The 14538-nt window shown below is 42.8% G+C and overlaps 1 protein-coding gene across 1 annotated transcript; it reads left to right on the top strand.

Annotated features, from left to right (window-relative positions):
* Positions 1 to 674: 674 nt before the first annotated feature.
* copa (COPI coat complex subunit alpha) lies at positions 675 to 12695 on the top strand. Its single transcript, XM_079173547.1, has 30 exons — positions 675 to 848; positions 1206 to 1319; positions 1407 to 1480; positions 1745 to 1825; positions 1954 to 2030; positions 2280 to 2389; positions 4119 to 4228; positions 4647 to 4746; positions 4904 to 5122; positions 5405 to 5555; positions 5678 to 5744; positions 5852 to 5927; positions 6069 to 6151; positions 6496 to 6721; positions 6903 to 7041; positions 7561 to 7723; positions 7916 to 8062; positions 8249 to 8438; positions 8547 to 8642; positions 8882 to 8970; positions 9125 to 9248; positions 9377 to 9466; positions 9571 to 9671; positions 9782 to 9928; positions 10091 to 10231; positions 10402 to 10584; positions 10735 to 10845; positions 10939 to 11100; positions 11673 to 11867; positions 12298 to 12695. The coding sequence occupies exons 1-30, from the start codon at positions 809 to 811 to the stop codon at positions 12355 to 12357; spliced, it is 3666 nt and encodes a 1221-aa protein (XP_079029673.1). The 5' UTR covers positions 675 to 808; the 3' UTR covers positions 12358 to 12695.
* The last annotated feature ends 1843 nt before the right edge of the window (positions 12696 to 14538 follow it).

Below are 14538 nucleotides of genomic sequence, written 5' to 3'. Positions count from 1 at the left end.
GAGTGTGTTCAAAATAAGTGCATTGGCAGAAAAAAAGATATGTCTGCATCCATTTATACAGTATACATACAGTATGTAGACGCAAGTGTAGAAGGTAACAATAACATTGATGTAAGGTCACATGGTTTGCATGTGTGTATTTATTGTTATTGGTTGAAAGACGACTTTGCTGATTATACTAACATACATTTTTAAGTAGAGGATCTAAATATGTAAGCACTTATCTACTTATCTAGTTTTTTTTGGGAGCTTTCAGTTGAGTTTTCTATTTTCTTCTGAGAATGTATAGATATCTTAAAGACACGATTGAAAGCTACAAACACATGGACGGAAAATCCTAAAAGTGCTCTGAAGAAATTGAACTGTAAACATCTGCAATTCCATTACAATGTCCATGTGCAGATGAAGATCGTATGATATGGCTGAAAGCCCCAGAACAGCTAGAGAAATTGACCTTGTATTGCTGCTGTCTTGTCTATGCTATCCAGACTGTAGAAAAAAAACATTTAGATTAGCTGTAATGATCGAGTCAGCAGGGCTCCTGTCAGTTCAGTTCTATGTGTTACAGTTCTATTTTCCGCCGCCGTGGAGCTTTCTGCGTCAAATCTCCCCTTCACAACTTTATTGTTCCAAAACCGGAAGACAAAACGGGCTACGTGTCAGAAAAAGGAGAAACGGCTAAATGGGCGAAGTCGAACCGTCCACCTGAGTTCACCTGTCTGGAGTATTTGAGTTGTTTTTATTGTTCGTGGGGAGTTACATTTTACCACAGCATTAACATCGTGACTTGTATTAATATCAAGTGACGATGTTAACAAAATTCGAAACAAAGTCGGCTCGTGTCAAAGGTAAGAGTTTGTTAGCTGCAGTTAGCTTAATAGCTAACGCTAGCTAGTTGACGTTTACCGGCGCAACTAATCATTTTAAATGTACGTTATGTCTATACATTAATACATTAATCAGTTGAATATGTTTATGTATCACAACTTTCAAAGATTTATGTCACGTCTTGTGTTTAAATGTAGTGTTATTGAATTATTTAGCCATCTAACGTTAGCTAGCTTAACTAACTAGCTAACTAACGATATTTAGCTAAACTTGTTATGGTTTCCTTGCTGATATATATAAAGTAAGCTTGCCTCCCATCGACTGAATTCCTAAATTATTTTAAATTTATATAATGAGACAGCTGTTCTACATTTCAGGCCTGAGTTTCCATCCCAAGAGGCCATGGGTTCTTGCAAGTTTGCACAACGGAGTCATCCAGCTGTGGGACTACCGGATGTGCACCCTGATTGACAAGTTTGACGAGCATGATGGTAAGGCAGTGATGTGGCCGATGTAGTACTGTTATCAGATTAATAAATATAAATATTTGATGTAATCGATGTGTTTTTCGGCCACAGGTCCTGTCAGAGGAATTGATTTCCACAAACAGCAGCCTCTGTTTGTGTCTGGAGGAGATGATTACAAAATCAAGGTGAGACTGCTTATTGTTTTGCACCAAAAATGTGTTTGTATTCATGCTTTCTTGGGTTACTCACTGTGACACAAATGTCTTAAAGCAAAGGATCATCTCAAAAGTCTTTTAAGTTCAAATATTTACATTAGATGTGATGTTTAATGGCATTTTGCATAGTGCAGTTATAACTTGGTGATTACGCATCTGTCATATTCTATATCATTAGATTACATCAATATGTTATACATGTACATGTTGAGTAAATATTCCTATTTTATTCAGGTGTGGAACTACAAACTGAGACGCTGCCTCTTCACTCTCCTTGGACACCTTGACTACATCAGAACTACCTTCTTCCACCATGTGAGTTCCTTTCTATTTCATCTCTGATTTCAAGGTAGAGAGTGACAAAGACTCTGTATCTTGTCGTCCATGCGAAAAAAGTAAATTTGAAATGATTTTAATTAATCCAACCATTTCCATTACTGTAGGACTACCCCTGGATTCTGAGCGCCTCAGATGACCAGACTATTCGCATCTGGAACTGGCAGTCAAGGACCTGCGTCTGGTAAGACACACGTTGAAGTTTTTTGCAACAGAAAAAAACGATTTAAAGAGTTATTATTTAGTTTTATAAAAGAATACAAACATTGGGCCTTTGTTTTGATTTCATATCTTGCACAAATCATATCTTGCAACCCACCCAAACACTGTTTAACAAAAAAAGCATTATAATTATTATTGTTTTTACACTGAAAATAGTAAGATACCTGTGTTCTAATTCTGAATCTATCCATTTTTCCTCCTTCATCCACAGTGTGCTGACCGGCCACAATCACTATGTGATGTGTGCCCAGTTCCACCCAGCTGAGGACCTGGTGGTGTCTGCCAGTCTGGACCAGACCGTGCGAGTGTGGGATATTTCCGGTGAGCGCCTGGGGGACGGCTGACCAGAGGACAGCGGGCTGGGTTGAGGAAGGGGTGGGAGGGTGGAGTGGTCTAAAGGACGAGGAAGAAGCAGGAACAGGATGAATTAAAGTCCTGGACCGCCTCTTCTTCCTCTCGTACTTGTAGAGGACAAATCTCTATGGGCTGTTAGCAGAAACACCTCTCCTTTTCAGGAAAGTCAGACAGGGAAATAGATGTTTTGTCAGAAGCAATTTATAGTGTGCTATTTCTAAATGAAACACTGCACTGTAAGGGGTTCTGAATGAAGAAATAGTTTACAGGTCAGAGAGGAAAATCTAATGTAAAATGTGGTTGAAAAAGACCAAAATAAGAAGCGGGAGGTGTTTCTGTGCCACTGCATGCTCTTAAAATCTATGCTTGTTGATTGTATTTCTTGCTTCCCTTTCCTTCTCTTCTCTCTAACTAAACCATTAATTGACTTGCATCTACTATCACTTTCTTACCTGTGAACATGCGTATGATGTGACCTGTTACTGTCTTCTGTCCTCGGGATACATTTGCTTTCACATTTTGTAGTAAAGAGCATGGTTGTGTTCATACATTCAGCTTCTATGACCTCCTACATCATAGCGGGGTGAAGAAATTGCACGCTTGACTCACCAGGTTCCATGCACGGCATCCATTTAACACGAAAGGAAGGCTTACTTTGCATTCTTTAATTATAGGAAGTCCACTGTTATTTTACCATTTTTGCATTGGTATAAAATGTATCAAGAAAAACGTCCTTAACTGCTTAACTACGCATTTATTTCATAAACTAAAACTCTCAGTACTGACTTTGACATGTTTTTATACTCCTGGCATGACATTTGCACGGCTAGCTCTACTACTCAAAATATAACATGAAATATACAATAGCGTTTATATTTCTTGTACTAAAAGTCACCATATATTGTTACCAACTTAATTCCTAACCCATAACTGTGACATGTTACATTCTATTAACTCTGCATGTTACAGTGCAGAAACATGCATGAGCCTCTAAAACAAATACCAAGAAGCTCCTCATATTCCTGACATCCAACGCCCCATCAGAGCACGTCTTTTACAATGCCAAGCACCACCACCACCCCCCCCCCCCATCCACATCAGCCAAGTCTGCACACTCCCTGTGACCTCCTTATCCCATGCTCTCCCTGGAAACATCAACACCTGCACATGGGTTCCTAGTGCCACCTCCTTACCGTCTGTGTCATCTCTCTGGTGCTGTTGAACTGTCTGTTCACCACATCACTTTAAGCGGCAGGAATCATGAATGCAAGCTGTGTTTTCTCAATCATTTTTTTTCCTGATCTCATTTGAGTCTGGGAGCTAATCGGTATCTTTCACATCAAATCAAATCGATCATATAATTGTGGTTTTCTTCTCTATGCGTGTGTGTGATTCATTAACCCAATCAACCTTACTATTACAACCATGATTGTTTCCAGACTCGAGATGACAGGGACTGAGAGAGCAAAGGTTGTGTTTGTGTATTTAGACCGTGTGTGTGTGTTCAATAGTCCAACAGTTCTCCCTCCTTTTATAATTCAGCTCTGTTCCCTCTCCTCTCTGTTATATTGCTGAGTATTTCGTTATTTTAATAATTTGTCCCTTGTTGTTTTTCCTCCTCTGTATTTTGGTTGTGCTTTGTGTAACATGAATATGGCTCCTTCCTTGCACGCGATGCCCTGAATGTTGGTTCCAGGTCTGAGGAAGAAGAACCTGTCTCCAAGCGCTGTGGAGACGGACGTGCGCGGCATCTCTGGTGTTGACTTGTTCGGTGCCTCGGATGCTGTTGTCAAGCACGTCCTTGAGGTGAGCAGTGAGTTTCACGTGTATGATTCAGTCTGAAGTTGTATAAATCAACCTTTAACTTTGACAGGTGAGCAACAGGTTACGTTCACCTGAGTGAAGATGTCGTGCTCACTGGAAACGCCTTTTTAGAAAAGTAATTTGTGTCCCTCAGTGGTAAATGTCCCCTTTTCACTGAAAAGCCAAAGAGAAACAAGCTTAGCATTGTAATGATATTTTTTAACATTAACTGTAGTGTGTCGTCATATGAAAGTAATGAAAAATTGAGACACAACCAGACACAGTCACACTCTCATCTTTGGACTCCTCCACCTCTGATGGTGGTGTTTTCCCAGAGAGGACAGTTGTAGAGAATTCCTCGGGGAAAGTGCTGGACCATCGTTTAGATTTGTGGGACTTGACTTTGTGTATCTATGTGCAGGGTCACGACCGGGGGGTCAACTGGGCTGCCTTCCACCCCACCATGCCCCTCATTGTGTCTGGAGCCGACGACAGGCAGGTCAAGATCTGGAGAATGAACGGTGTGTGACGCAGTTCATCCACAATCTTATAACTGAAGCTGTTGTGTCTTGTTTTTTATTTCAACTGCTGATTTAATAATTGATTTTCCACTCGTACCCAGTGTTAACATTTATTTTTTTCCACCCGTTTCTGTGGTCTGTTCCTGTCACGGTCCAGAATCAAAGGCGTGGGAGCTGGATACATGCCGCGGTCACTACAACAACGTGTCCTGTGCCGTCTTCCACCCGCGCCAGGAGCTCATCCTGTCCAACTCTGAGGACAAGAGCATCCGGGTGTGGGATATGTCAAAGAGGACCGGAGTGCAGACCTTCCGCCGGGACCACGATCGCTTCTGGGTGCTGGGGGCTCACCCAAACCTCAACCTGTTCGCTGCTGGTAGGTGGTGACTCTGGTCTGCATCTGTACACATTTAAACTAAGTCAAGTAGAGTCTTGTTTCCTGTGTTTGATTATGAAAGTTTACAAATCATTACCTGCCTCTAAATAGTGTCATGTGATTGAAGATGTCATTCACATCCCACGTTTTGGTTTCCGCTATACATCAAAGTAACATTTCACAGACTTGCACATTCAAACACTTGGTGTGTAACTTTGTATATGTGCCTATTACACTGAAAGATTGTGTGTGTGTGTGTGTGTGTGTGTGTCTGTGCTTCAGGTCATGACAGCGGCATGATTGTGTTCAAGCTGGAGCGTGAGCGTCCGGCATACGCCGTGCACGGCAACATGCTGTACTACGTCAAGGACCGCTTCCTCCGCCAGCTGGACTTCAACAGCAGCAAGGACACTGCTGTCATGCAGCTACGCAGGTCGGTCATCTCTCGTGGTTCTGCATCCAGCCCACCCTCATTCTGAGTGATTACAGAATGTTGTTGACGTATTTGGATACTAGTGAGTGTAACGTGCTGTTTTTTATGTTTTCTCGTCCCAGTGGGTCTAAGTTCCCGGTGTTCAGCATGTCTTACAACCCAGCTGAGAACGCTGTCCTGCTCTGCACTGTAAGAATCTTTCCATTAAAAATATAAAACACAAATGTTAATCCCTCACTGGTAACTACAGTTAATGTTTTCCGTATGTTTTCTACAATACTCTTTACCTGCTTCAGAGGGCGACCAACCTGGAGAACAGCACCTATGACCTGTACTCCATTCCCAAAGAAAGCGACTCTCAGAACCCTGATGGTAAAGAAACGACTCACTAAAGTTAAACCGTCCTCCTCACACTTTGCTTTCACCATTGCTGTTGCTTTTGTATTGTAAGGTGTTGAACGGATGCCAACAAACTGGATCCCTTTTTAAACGTACTGTTTTTCTTTTTCTCAGCACCGGAGGGGAAGAGGTCATCTGGTCTGACTGCAGTCTGGGTGGCCAGGAACAGGTTTGCTGTCCTGGACCGTATGCACTCTGTAAGTCCATTCACAGGTCTAGAAAGTATGAAAATGATTTGCGAAAGAATAGAGTAATAACTTGACATGAACTTCATCTTGAAACGTTGGGGAATTCTTAATAAATGATTGATGAAAGGCAGAGACGAGGACATTAAACTTGACCGTTGACTTTTTCATCTAAAGATGAAAGACTGGTTTATACAGGCTGCAGTAGCTAATCAGTTTTTACCTTAAAATAGTTAACATCTCATTTGTAAAACATTTTTCACGAAAATGTCTTTCAATCTTTATACCTACGCTCTCTGTATCTTTATGAATTCTTTGCCTCGGCTCATCTAAAAACCTTGCCTCTCCTTTTGCAGCTGCTGATCAAGAACCTGAAGAATGAAATTGTGAAGAAGGTTCAGGTGCCGAGCTGCGAGGAAATCTTCTACGCCGGGACGGGCTCGCTGCTGCTGCGCGATGCCGATGGCGTCACACTGTTTGACGTGCAGCAGAAACGCTCTCTGGCCACCGTTAAGATCGCCAAGGTCAAGTACGTGGTGTGGAGCGCTGACACCAGCCACGTGGCTCTGCTGGCTAAACACGGTGGGTAGATAAGACAAGGACACTTATCAGAGAGTCACAATGTCTTTATCGGATTCGAACTATGTTTGTGCTGCAAGGGCTGAGGCTTTGTCATTGGTTCAAACTTGATGTTAAGCTGTAGCGATTCTTAAACGAAACAAAGTCGGTCTAAATCTTCTTCGCTCTCTTTGTCGTCTCTCAGCCATCATGATCTGCAACCGCAAGCTGGAGAGTCTTTGCAACATTCACGAGAACATCAGAGTGAAGAGTGGAGCCTGGGACGAGAGTGGAGTCTTCATCTACACCACCTCCAACCACATCAAATACGCCCTCACCTCTGGGTATGTGCTGCTTAGTACAGCCGTAGTTGATACAAGTCTGTTATCAGGCAGGTAAACTGCCTCCACTTTATACAGGCCACAACGACACATCCTAACACTCAGGACTTTGGTTCAACTTTTATAAGCAAACTAGATATGGCGGAGTAATTACTGGAAGTGTAGACGAATGAAGCTAAATGTACCAGACTGGTGGTGGGCACACAATTTCCGTTCAGTGTCTTCACTGACCTGATTTCAACGATGAAAGCAGTTTTTATAGTGCAAAGCAACCAGCAGCACTGGATATGTAAATGCATAGAAAACGTGTTAAACAGATTAAGAAGACTGTCATACAGTGTGTATTATTTGGAAGGTATGTTCTTTTTTTCAGACACAAAATAAAGTTTTCTGTTTGCTTTGTTGTTTCCAAACAAGGAAACCTGTAACATTAGATTTAAAGGTTTTTACAGTTAGAAGAGCAGAATCAACATCAACTGGTGAAAACCTCTAACGTTGTATTTTCATTGTGTTTTCCTGTAGTGATCACGGCATCATCAGGACCCTGGACCTGCCCATCTACGTGACCCGCGTGAGAGGAAACAGTGTTTACTGTCTGGACAGAGAGTGCAGGCCGCGCGTCCTCACCATCGACCCCACAGAGTACCGCTTCAAACTGGCCCTGGTCAACCGTAAATATGACGAGGTGAATCAATTGTTAAAATCTACTGCACCTGCTTCCTCGCAATATTGTATTTAATGTGCAACAATGTAGGAAAGTATTGTGATGACTCTGCATCTCTAGTCTCCATTTTTACCTCATAAATCTTGTTCTGACAATCATTTGATTCCCATATTGTGGTTTAAGACATAATTCCTCTCATCTTTTACCCTCCAGGTCCTCCATATGGTGCGTAATGCCAAACTGGTGGGCCAGTCCATCATCGCCTACCTGCAGAAGAAGGGCTACCCTGAGGTGGCGCTGCACTTTGTGAAAGATGAGAAGACTCGCTTTAGTCTGGCTCTGGAGTGTGGAAACATCGAGGTGAGCTGCTGCTGGACTAACTGTATGATTAGGACTTCTATTTATTTTAATACGTCTTTGTTTTATTTTCATGTTTTCAGCTTAATAACAATTTCAGCTGATCAAGCTCTAGTTTGGGTCATTTCTGCATGAGACTCAGGTTCAAGCACACTTGGGTTTAAACCAATCCGTTTGTCCATACTTCAGGTTGCTCTGGAGGCAGCCAAGGCTTTGGATGAGCGCAGCTGCTGGGAGCGTCTGGGTGAAGCAGCGCTGCTGCAGGGTCACCACCAGGTCGTGGAAATGTGCTACCAGAGGACCAAGAACTTTGACAAGCTCACCTTCCTCTACCTCATCACCGGCAACCTGGCCAAGCTGCGCAAGATGATGAAGATCGGTGAGCGATGCGGACTCCTTTTTAATGAACAAAGATGTGGTGGTTTTGTTTTGAGGTTTGGGCGTCTTGTTATTGTCAGTGAACTTATATCCAAAACTCTGTTTGTAGCTGAGATCAGGAAGGACATGAGTGGTCACTACCAGGCAGCTCTCTACCTGGGAGATGTCAGTGAGAGGGTCCGCATCCTCAAGAACTGTGGACAGAGTGAGTTTAAGTGTCACCTTCATCACATGTTCATTCATATTTTCTCTGTTCTTTTAATGTAGAATTTTAGTCTTAATGTTTTTTGGTTATGTATTTAATTTAAATAGTAATCAAACACCTACCTAATCATCTTAATTTCCACTTTGCCATACATGTGCTTATACATTAAGTTGTTTTTTACATTGTTGACAATGGAACAAGACGCCAACATGTGTAACTGTTTGTGTGTTTGTTTCCAGAGTCTCTGGCTTACCTGACTGCAGCCACTCATGGGCTGGACGAAGAGGCCGAGGCGCTGAAGGAGACCTTTGACCCAGAAAAGGAGACGGTGTGTTTTTAAAAAAAAATAACACATTTTATACACACAACAAGGACAACCATAACTTGCAGTCTGAAGCAGAAGCTGTGCTCTCAATAGTTTTTGTCTGTGTAGCACGAACACATAATCTCAATAAAACAATGGTGCGTCTTTTGTCTTGTAGGTGCCGGAGGTTGATCCCAATGCACAGCTGCTGCAGCCTTCTCCACCCATCAACCCTCTGGACACCAACTGGCCTCTGCTCACTGTGTCAAAGGGCTTCTTTGAGGGAGCCATTGCAGCAAAGGGTGAGTCATAAATCTGCAAGAGTGCAGTTTTTGAAAGTCAGAAAAAATGAATAAATTACTTGTATAAGTAGTGGTAGCCGGTGGCAGCTGGTTTTTGCCAGAGTAAGAACCGTGTTTTTCTGTTGTAGGGAAGGCCGGTCAGATGGCTGCCGACGTGGACATGGAAGCCGCAGGAGGAGAGGGCTGGGGAGACGATGCCGAGCTTCAGCTGGATGAAGGTAAATACAGTGCAACTTAACAATTGTACACTTACAATTAGCGGATTGGACCACATCATCAATACTGCACCTTTTGTATAAATGAATATTTCTCTGTCTCTCAGATGGTTTCATGGATGCCCAGGAAGGATCAGGGGAAGAAGGTGGGAAAGAGGAGGGAGGAGGCTGGGAGGTGGAGGAAGACCTGGACCTTCCTCCAGAGCTGGTGAGAGAAATCCCTCCACTAATAAAACAGAGTTAACAATGAACACAAGAACAGTGTTGATAGCTTTCAAGTTTTTTGTTTAATTGCTATGTCTTTCTCTAATCCATCAGGACATGCCGGCTGGTGCTGGTGGAGGAGCAGAAGACGGCTTCTTCGTCCCACCGACCAAGGGAATGAGTCCCACACAGATGTGGTGCAACAACTCGCAGCTGCCAGTGGACCACATCCTGGCTGGCTCGTTCGAAACTGCAATGAGAGTAAGTGCAACAATTTGTATTGATTTCCTGTTGTTTGCTTGTTTTTAAGTTAAGTGTGTTTTTTTTTTGCCTGAGGCGTGGCCGAGCACAGAAGGGATGACAGTGTTGTAATGTTAATTCACACTTTATACTGACATTTATTGTTCTCCTTGTGTACCACAGTTGCTCCACGACCAGGTAGGAGTTGTGAGCTTCGAGACCTACAAGTCGCTGTTCATGCAGACCCTGTCCAGAGGCCGCACCTGTTACCTGGGGCTGCCCTCCCTGCCCTGCCTGCGTAGCCAACCCCAGAGAAACTGGAAGGTACAGCTGTTTTTTATCACCTCTTCATAAGAATCGCAATATGCTTCTCAATGTGCGTCAGTGGAGACAGATGAAATTATGAATTAAAATGTACCTGCTTTCCTGTTTCTAATCAAAGACTTCTTAGTGAAAGTAAATATGAAAATATACAAATATTGTTATTTTTTTAGGACTGTGGCGCAAAGCAAGGATTGCCTGCTGTGGGCCTGCGCCTCTCCGACCTCATCGCCCGCCTGCAGCAGTGCTACCAGCTGACTACATCCGGGCGTTTCGAGGAAGCTGTCGAGCGCTTCAGAGTCATCCTGCTGTCTGTTCCTCTGCTGGTGGTGGATAACAAGCAGGAGATTGCAGAGGTGAGCACCAAAGCAGCTGTGAATTGCAATCAATTAAATCTCCAATTGAAGCACAAATTATAGCAATTTGTTTTTTTTAAACCCATGTGGGGCTGCTTATAAACTTGAATACATAAATGTGTGATTTGGATCTGTGTGTGTGTGTTTCAGGCTCAGCAGCTGATCACAATTTGCAGAGAGTACATTGTGGGTCTGACCATGGAGACGGAACGGAAGAAGCTGCCTAAAGACACATTGGATCAGCAGAAGAGGTTGTGTGAGGTAAACATCTTCGGCTTTCTGACGGCACCTTAATTGAAAAAGCTGTTGTTGTAGACTGACCATCTGATGTGTGCGTCTGTGTTTCCCCTACAGATGGCTGCTTATTTCACCCACTGTAATCTCCAGCCGGTCCACATGGTGCTGGTGTTGCGCACAGCGCTGAACCTCTTCTTCAAGCTGCGCAACTTCAAGACGGCCGCCAGTTTTGCTCGTCGCCTGCTCGAGCTGGGGCCGAAGCCGGATGTTGCACAGCAGGTCGGTTGTGCGACGTCGACCGCTTCATTTTGTGTTTTGAGTAGGAAGCTGCACAGATTATGTATTTTTGTAGGCAAACCCAAAAGTTCACACTGGTTCCCTCGACAAAAAGCCAATGGGATTTTGTATTATTGCAGAAAATAAGCTCTGTAGCAAAACACGTTTACAGTATTTAAAGGTTTTGTTTAGCAAGATAGTCCTCACCACATCTTAACACCACTTCTAGGATTTTTTTTTTTTCAATCGTGAATGCAATCGGCAGAATAAAAAAAAGCTAAAGTTATAAACTATCTACACAACGAGGCTGTAAAGGCGTGATGATGTTTTGTAGTCTCATTCAGCCGCTTGTTTTAAAGACGCGTAAAAAAGCTTTAAAAATCATGAGAGGGGTATTTACTGTTATGTCGTAGAACAAATGTCAAAATATCGTCAGCTTGTGTTAACCACAGACTTTATTTCAAGCATCAAACCAACGATTAAAAAAAAGAAATTACTTGACTTTGAAACGAGGGAACCGGCGGTGCAGAAACGCTGACTCAAACACTGTTTCCTCATGTCTTCCCACCATTCAGACCCGCAAGATTTTGGCAGCCTGTGAGAAGACCCTGACGGACGCCCACCAGTTGAACTACGACCCCCACAATCCATTCGACCTGTGCGCCGCCTCTTTCGTCCCTCTGTACCGCGGACGTCCTGTTGAGAAGTGCCCTCTGTCCGGAGCCTGCTACTGCCCTACGTACAAAGGCCAGATCTGCAGGGTCACACAGGTGGGTTGGGACTCGGGACAGCCATGCACAACTCCAGTCAAGCTAATCTTCAAAATAATAGACCGCGTTGATATTCTGTTTTATAAAAGCACATTTTCAAAACCGTCACAGTCACAAAAGTGTGGAGAGAAAGTATTTTCAACAGTGCAACTTAAATATACATGTAGAATACTAACTCGTACAAATCATCATACGTTTGTATAGATCTTGTTTTCTTGAGGTATGTCAGTAGTATTGACAGAAGTTTCTCTGCATATTGGAGTTAAGAAAACAAATGTAATCGGTAGTAAAAGTGTTCTCTTGTTTCATCAGAAAGATTAATTAGGGACTTCCTGGTGGATGTTTGTGTCTCTGTCAGTAGAAGATTAGTGAGTGATTATCTTTTTCATTATTCCCTCTCTGTAATCTTTAATTTCACCTTATTTTCCAGGTGACAGAGATCGGTAAGGATGTGATCGGTCTGCGTGTGAGTCCACTTCAGTTCCGTTAAGAGGAGGTGGAGAAGACGAGGACAAGAAAAAGACAAATACATCCACACTTACTCTGGAGAAATAATACTATTAACACGTGAAATGAAAGCAGAGATCTATATGTTTGCTCACAGTGATGTTAAACTTCTGGAGTCCTTTTTAACTATCTTATTCATATGCACCACCTATCCTTCAAAAAGCTATTTCCCTGCTGCGTCATCTCTGTGCTGTGGCTTTATTAGGGCTGTAAACTTAACTGTTGTCTCTTTCCTGACTTGTGTGAGATGAATAATTCAGTGAGCAGCACTGCTCTGTATCTAGGCAAAATGAAAAATAAAAATAAATGCCTGTTTGTGAACGGAAATGCGTTTGTGTGGTGTGTTTTTGATGTGGTTTGTGGGCACAGCTTTGTGGCCAATGCTACTTAGGGATGATGGTTTTATTGCCTGTATAAAAAAGGTAGAGTATTCAAAGTTCATCACAGAGCTGAGTCATGAAGGAAGTAAAGAGTACAGAGTTGAATCACTTTAGTTGGCATTATGTTGGGCCTTTACATTTAAACAAGGAGGCTAGGTGTTGGAAGGAGATAACGTAGTTATTAAATGTACGTATGATGATTATTTAATATATATATATATATAGTGCATGCAAGTTTTCTTTTTTTTTTTGTTGTTTACCAGTCTGAGGTAGTTAATATGTCACCTCTTGCTGTGGTTGAATTCGCCCGGGGCCGCTGCTGCATGCACTTACAATCACTGACTAAACTATACGTTCAGCTACTTGGAAGATGGAGTAGATATCAATTTAACTTCTCTGCGGTTCAGTGATGCCATGAAATCATCAGGAACAATCTCAATAGGTTGTAGGTCATGAACATTGTTGTTTTTTAAACACAGTGTAGTGAGAAATGGCCGTGGTATTGAAAGGTTTCACTGTAGCTCATTTAAAAGGAGTTGACGAAGGTAATTGGAAAATGAATCTCTCCCCGGCGCTGTGTATTTTTGGAGTCCCCCACAGGTCTGTGTTGAGGCCCATTAGAGGGACATCTGGAAGACAGATACTGTCTACAAACACACACACAAACACTAATACTGGGTCCTCCTGCTATAAGGGATTGCATGGAAACACATGACAGCATCCATGATCAAAGGGAAGCGTAAATATAGATTTTTTAAAAAGCAGGAGCATTGTTTCTCAATGCTGTTTGAAATCAATACAGAAATCTGGAGGCTCTCTGTAATTTCATTATTTCCTTTGATTTCCTTTGTTCCAGCCAGCGCCCTGGACGGTCACCTTCTGGGAACAGTGACGCACCAAACCATTCCGTTCCACATGCTACTGTCCGGCAACCACCACGAGACCATCAGCTTCCACATCCTGCAAACCCCTCGCATCCTCCTCATTCTGGGATACCCCTGGCTGCGTCGACACAATCCTCACATCGACTGGACTACGGGGGCCTTTCGGGGGTTGGAGCCAGGCCTGTAATCTAGTCTGCCTGAAGCAAGCCGCTGTTCCACGAGGTGCCACGCTCGCCAATTCCACGCCTGAACTTATGGGGGTTCCTGCAGAATACCTGGACTTTAAGGAGATTTACAATTATATTAACGACTCCCTGACTCATACGCCTCTCGTCCTCTCCCGCAGGGGCTGGATTTTTCTTTGTGGAGAAGGACAAGAAGAAGGACAAGGCTCATCGACTACCGAGGCTTAAATGAAATCACAAACCTATTGAACCCTATGCCTTTATTTAGGCCTCTTCTCGAAAATTGTAACTCATACAAAAGAGACTACAATTCTGTAACTACAAGGTCTATTTTAAAAATGTTAATGCTTGAATAACACTAGGGATTGTGAGATTAATAAAATTAATAAAATAAATATTGTGTATATGTTACTGGTTATTAGTAGCTAAAGACTGAACACAGCAAACAGGGGAAATTCCTAGGTTCGTCTGAAGAAAAAGCACTGTAATTTATTAAATGAGGCCCTGGCTAGCCTAAAAACATTCCCAATTCATAGCACAAAGGGTGCAGGTGCCTCACAAAAAGATTTGGTGTAAATATTAAAAAAAAATTGGGTTTTTGAACTATGGAATGTACCCAGTAATATGTGTAAAATATGATATCTGCGCAAAATATATGCTTTTCCTGCTCATCCTCTCCACCTGTGTGCACGACACGTCTCAGAACGCGCAGCTA

This window comes from Pholis gunnellus, assembly GCF_910591455.1.
Source record: "Pholis gunnellus genome assembly, chromosome: 14".
In the NCBI taxonomy this organism is placed as follows: Eukaryota; Metazoa; Chordata; class Actinopteri; order Perciformes; family Pholidae; genus Pholis; species Pholis gunnellus.
Note: the sequence above shows the minus strand (reverse complement) of the source record. Positions and strands in the feature narration are given on the sequence as shown.

Bases quoted from the DNA above. Each gene is read 5' to 3' on its own strand.
- copa (XM_079173547.1), top strand. From the start codon at position 809: ATGTTAACAAAATTCGAAACAAAGTCGGCTCGTGTCAAAG. The intron at 1,826-1,953 runs GTGAGTTCCTTT...CCATTACTGTAG, and splicing joins GAACTACCTTCTTCCACCAT to GACTACCCCTGGATTCTGAG. The intron at 5,556-5,677 runs GTCGGTCATCTC...TTCTCGTCCCAG, and splicing joins GCTGTCATGCAGCTACGCAG to TGGGTCTAAGTTCCCGGTGT.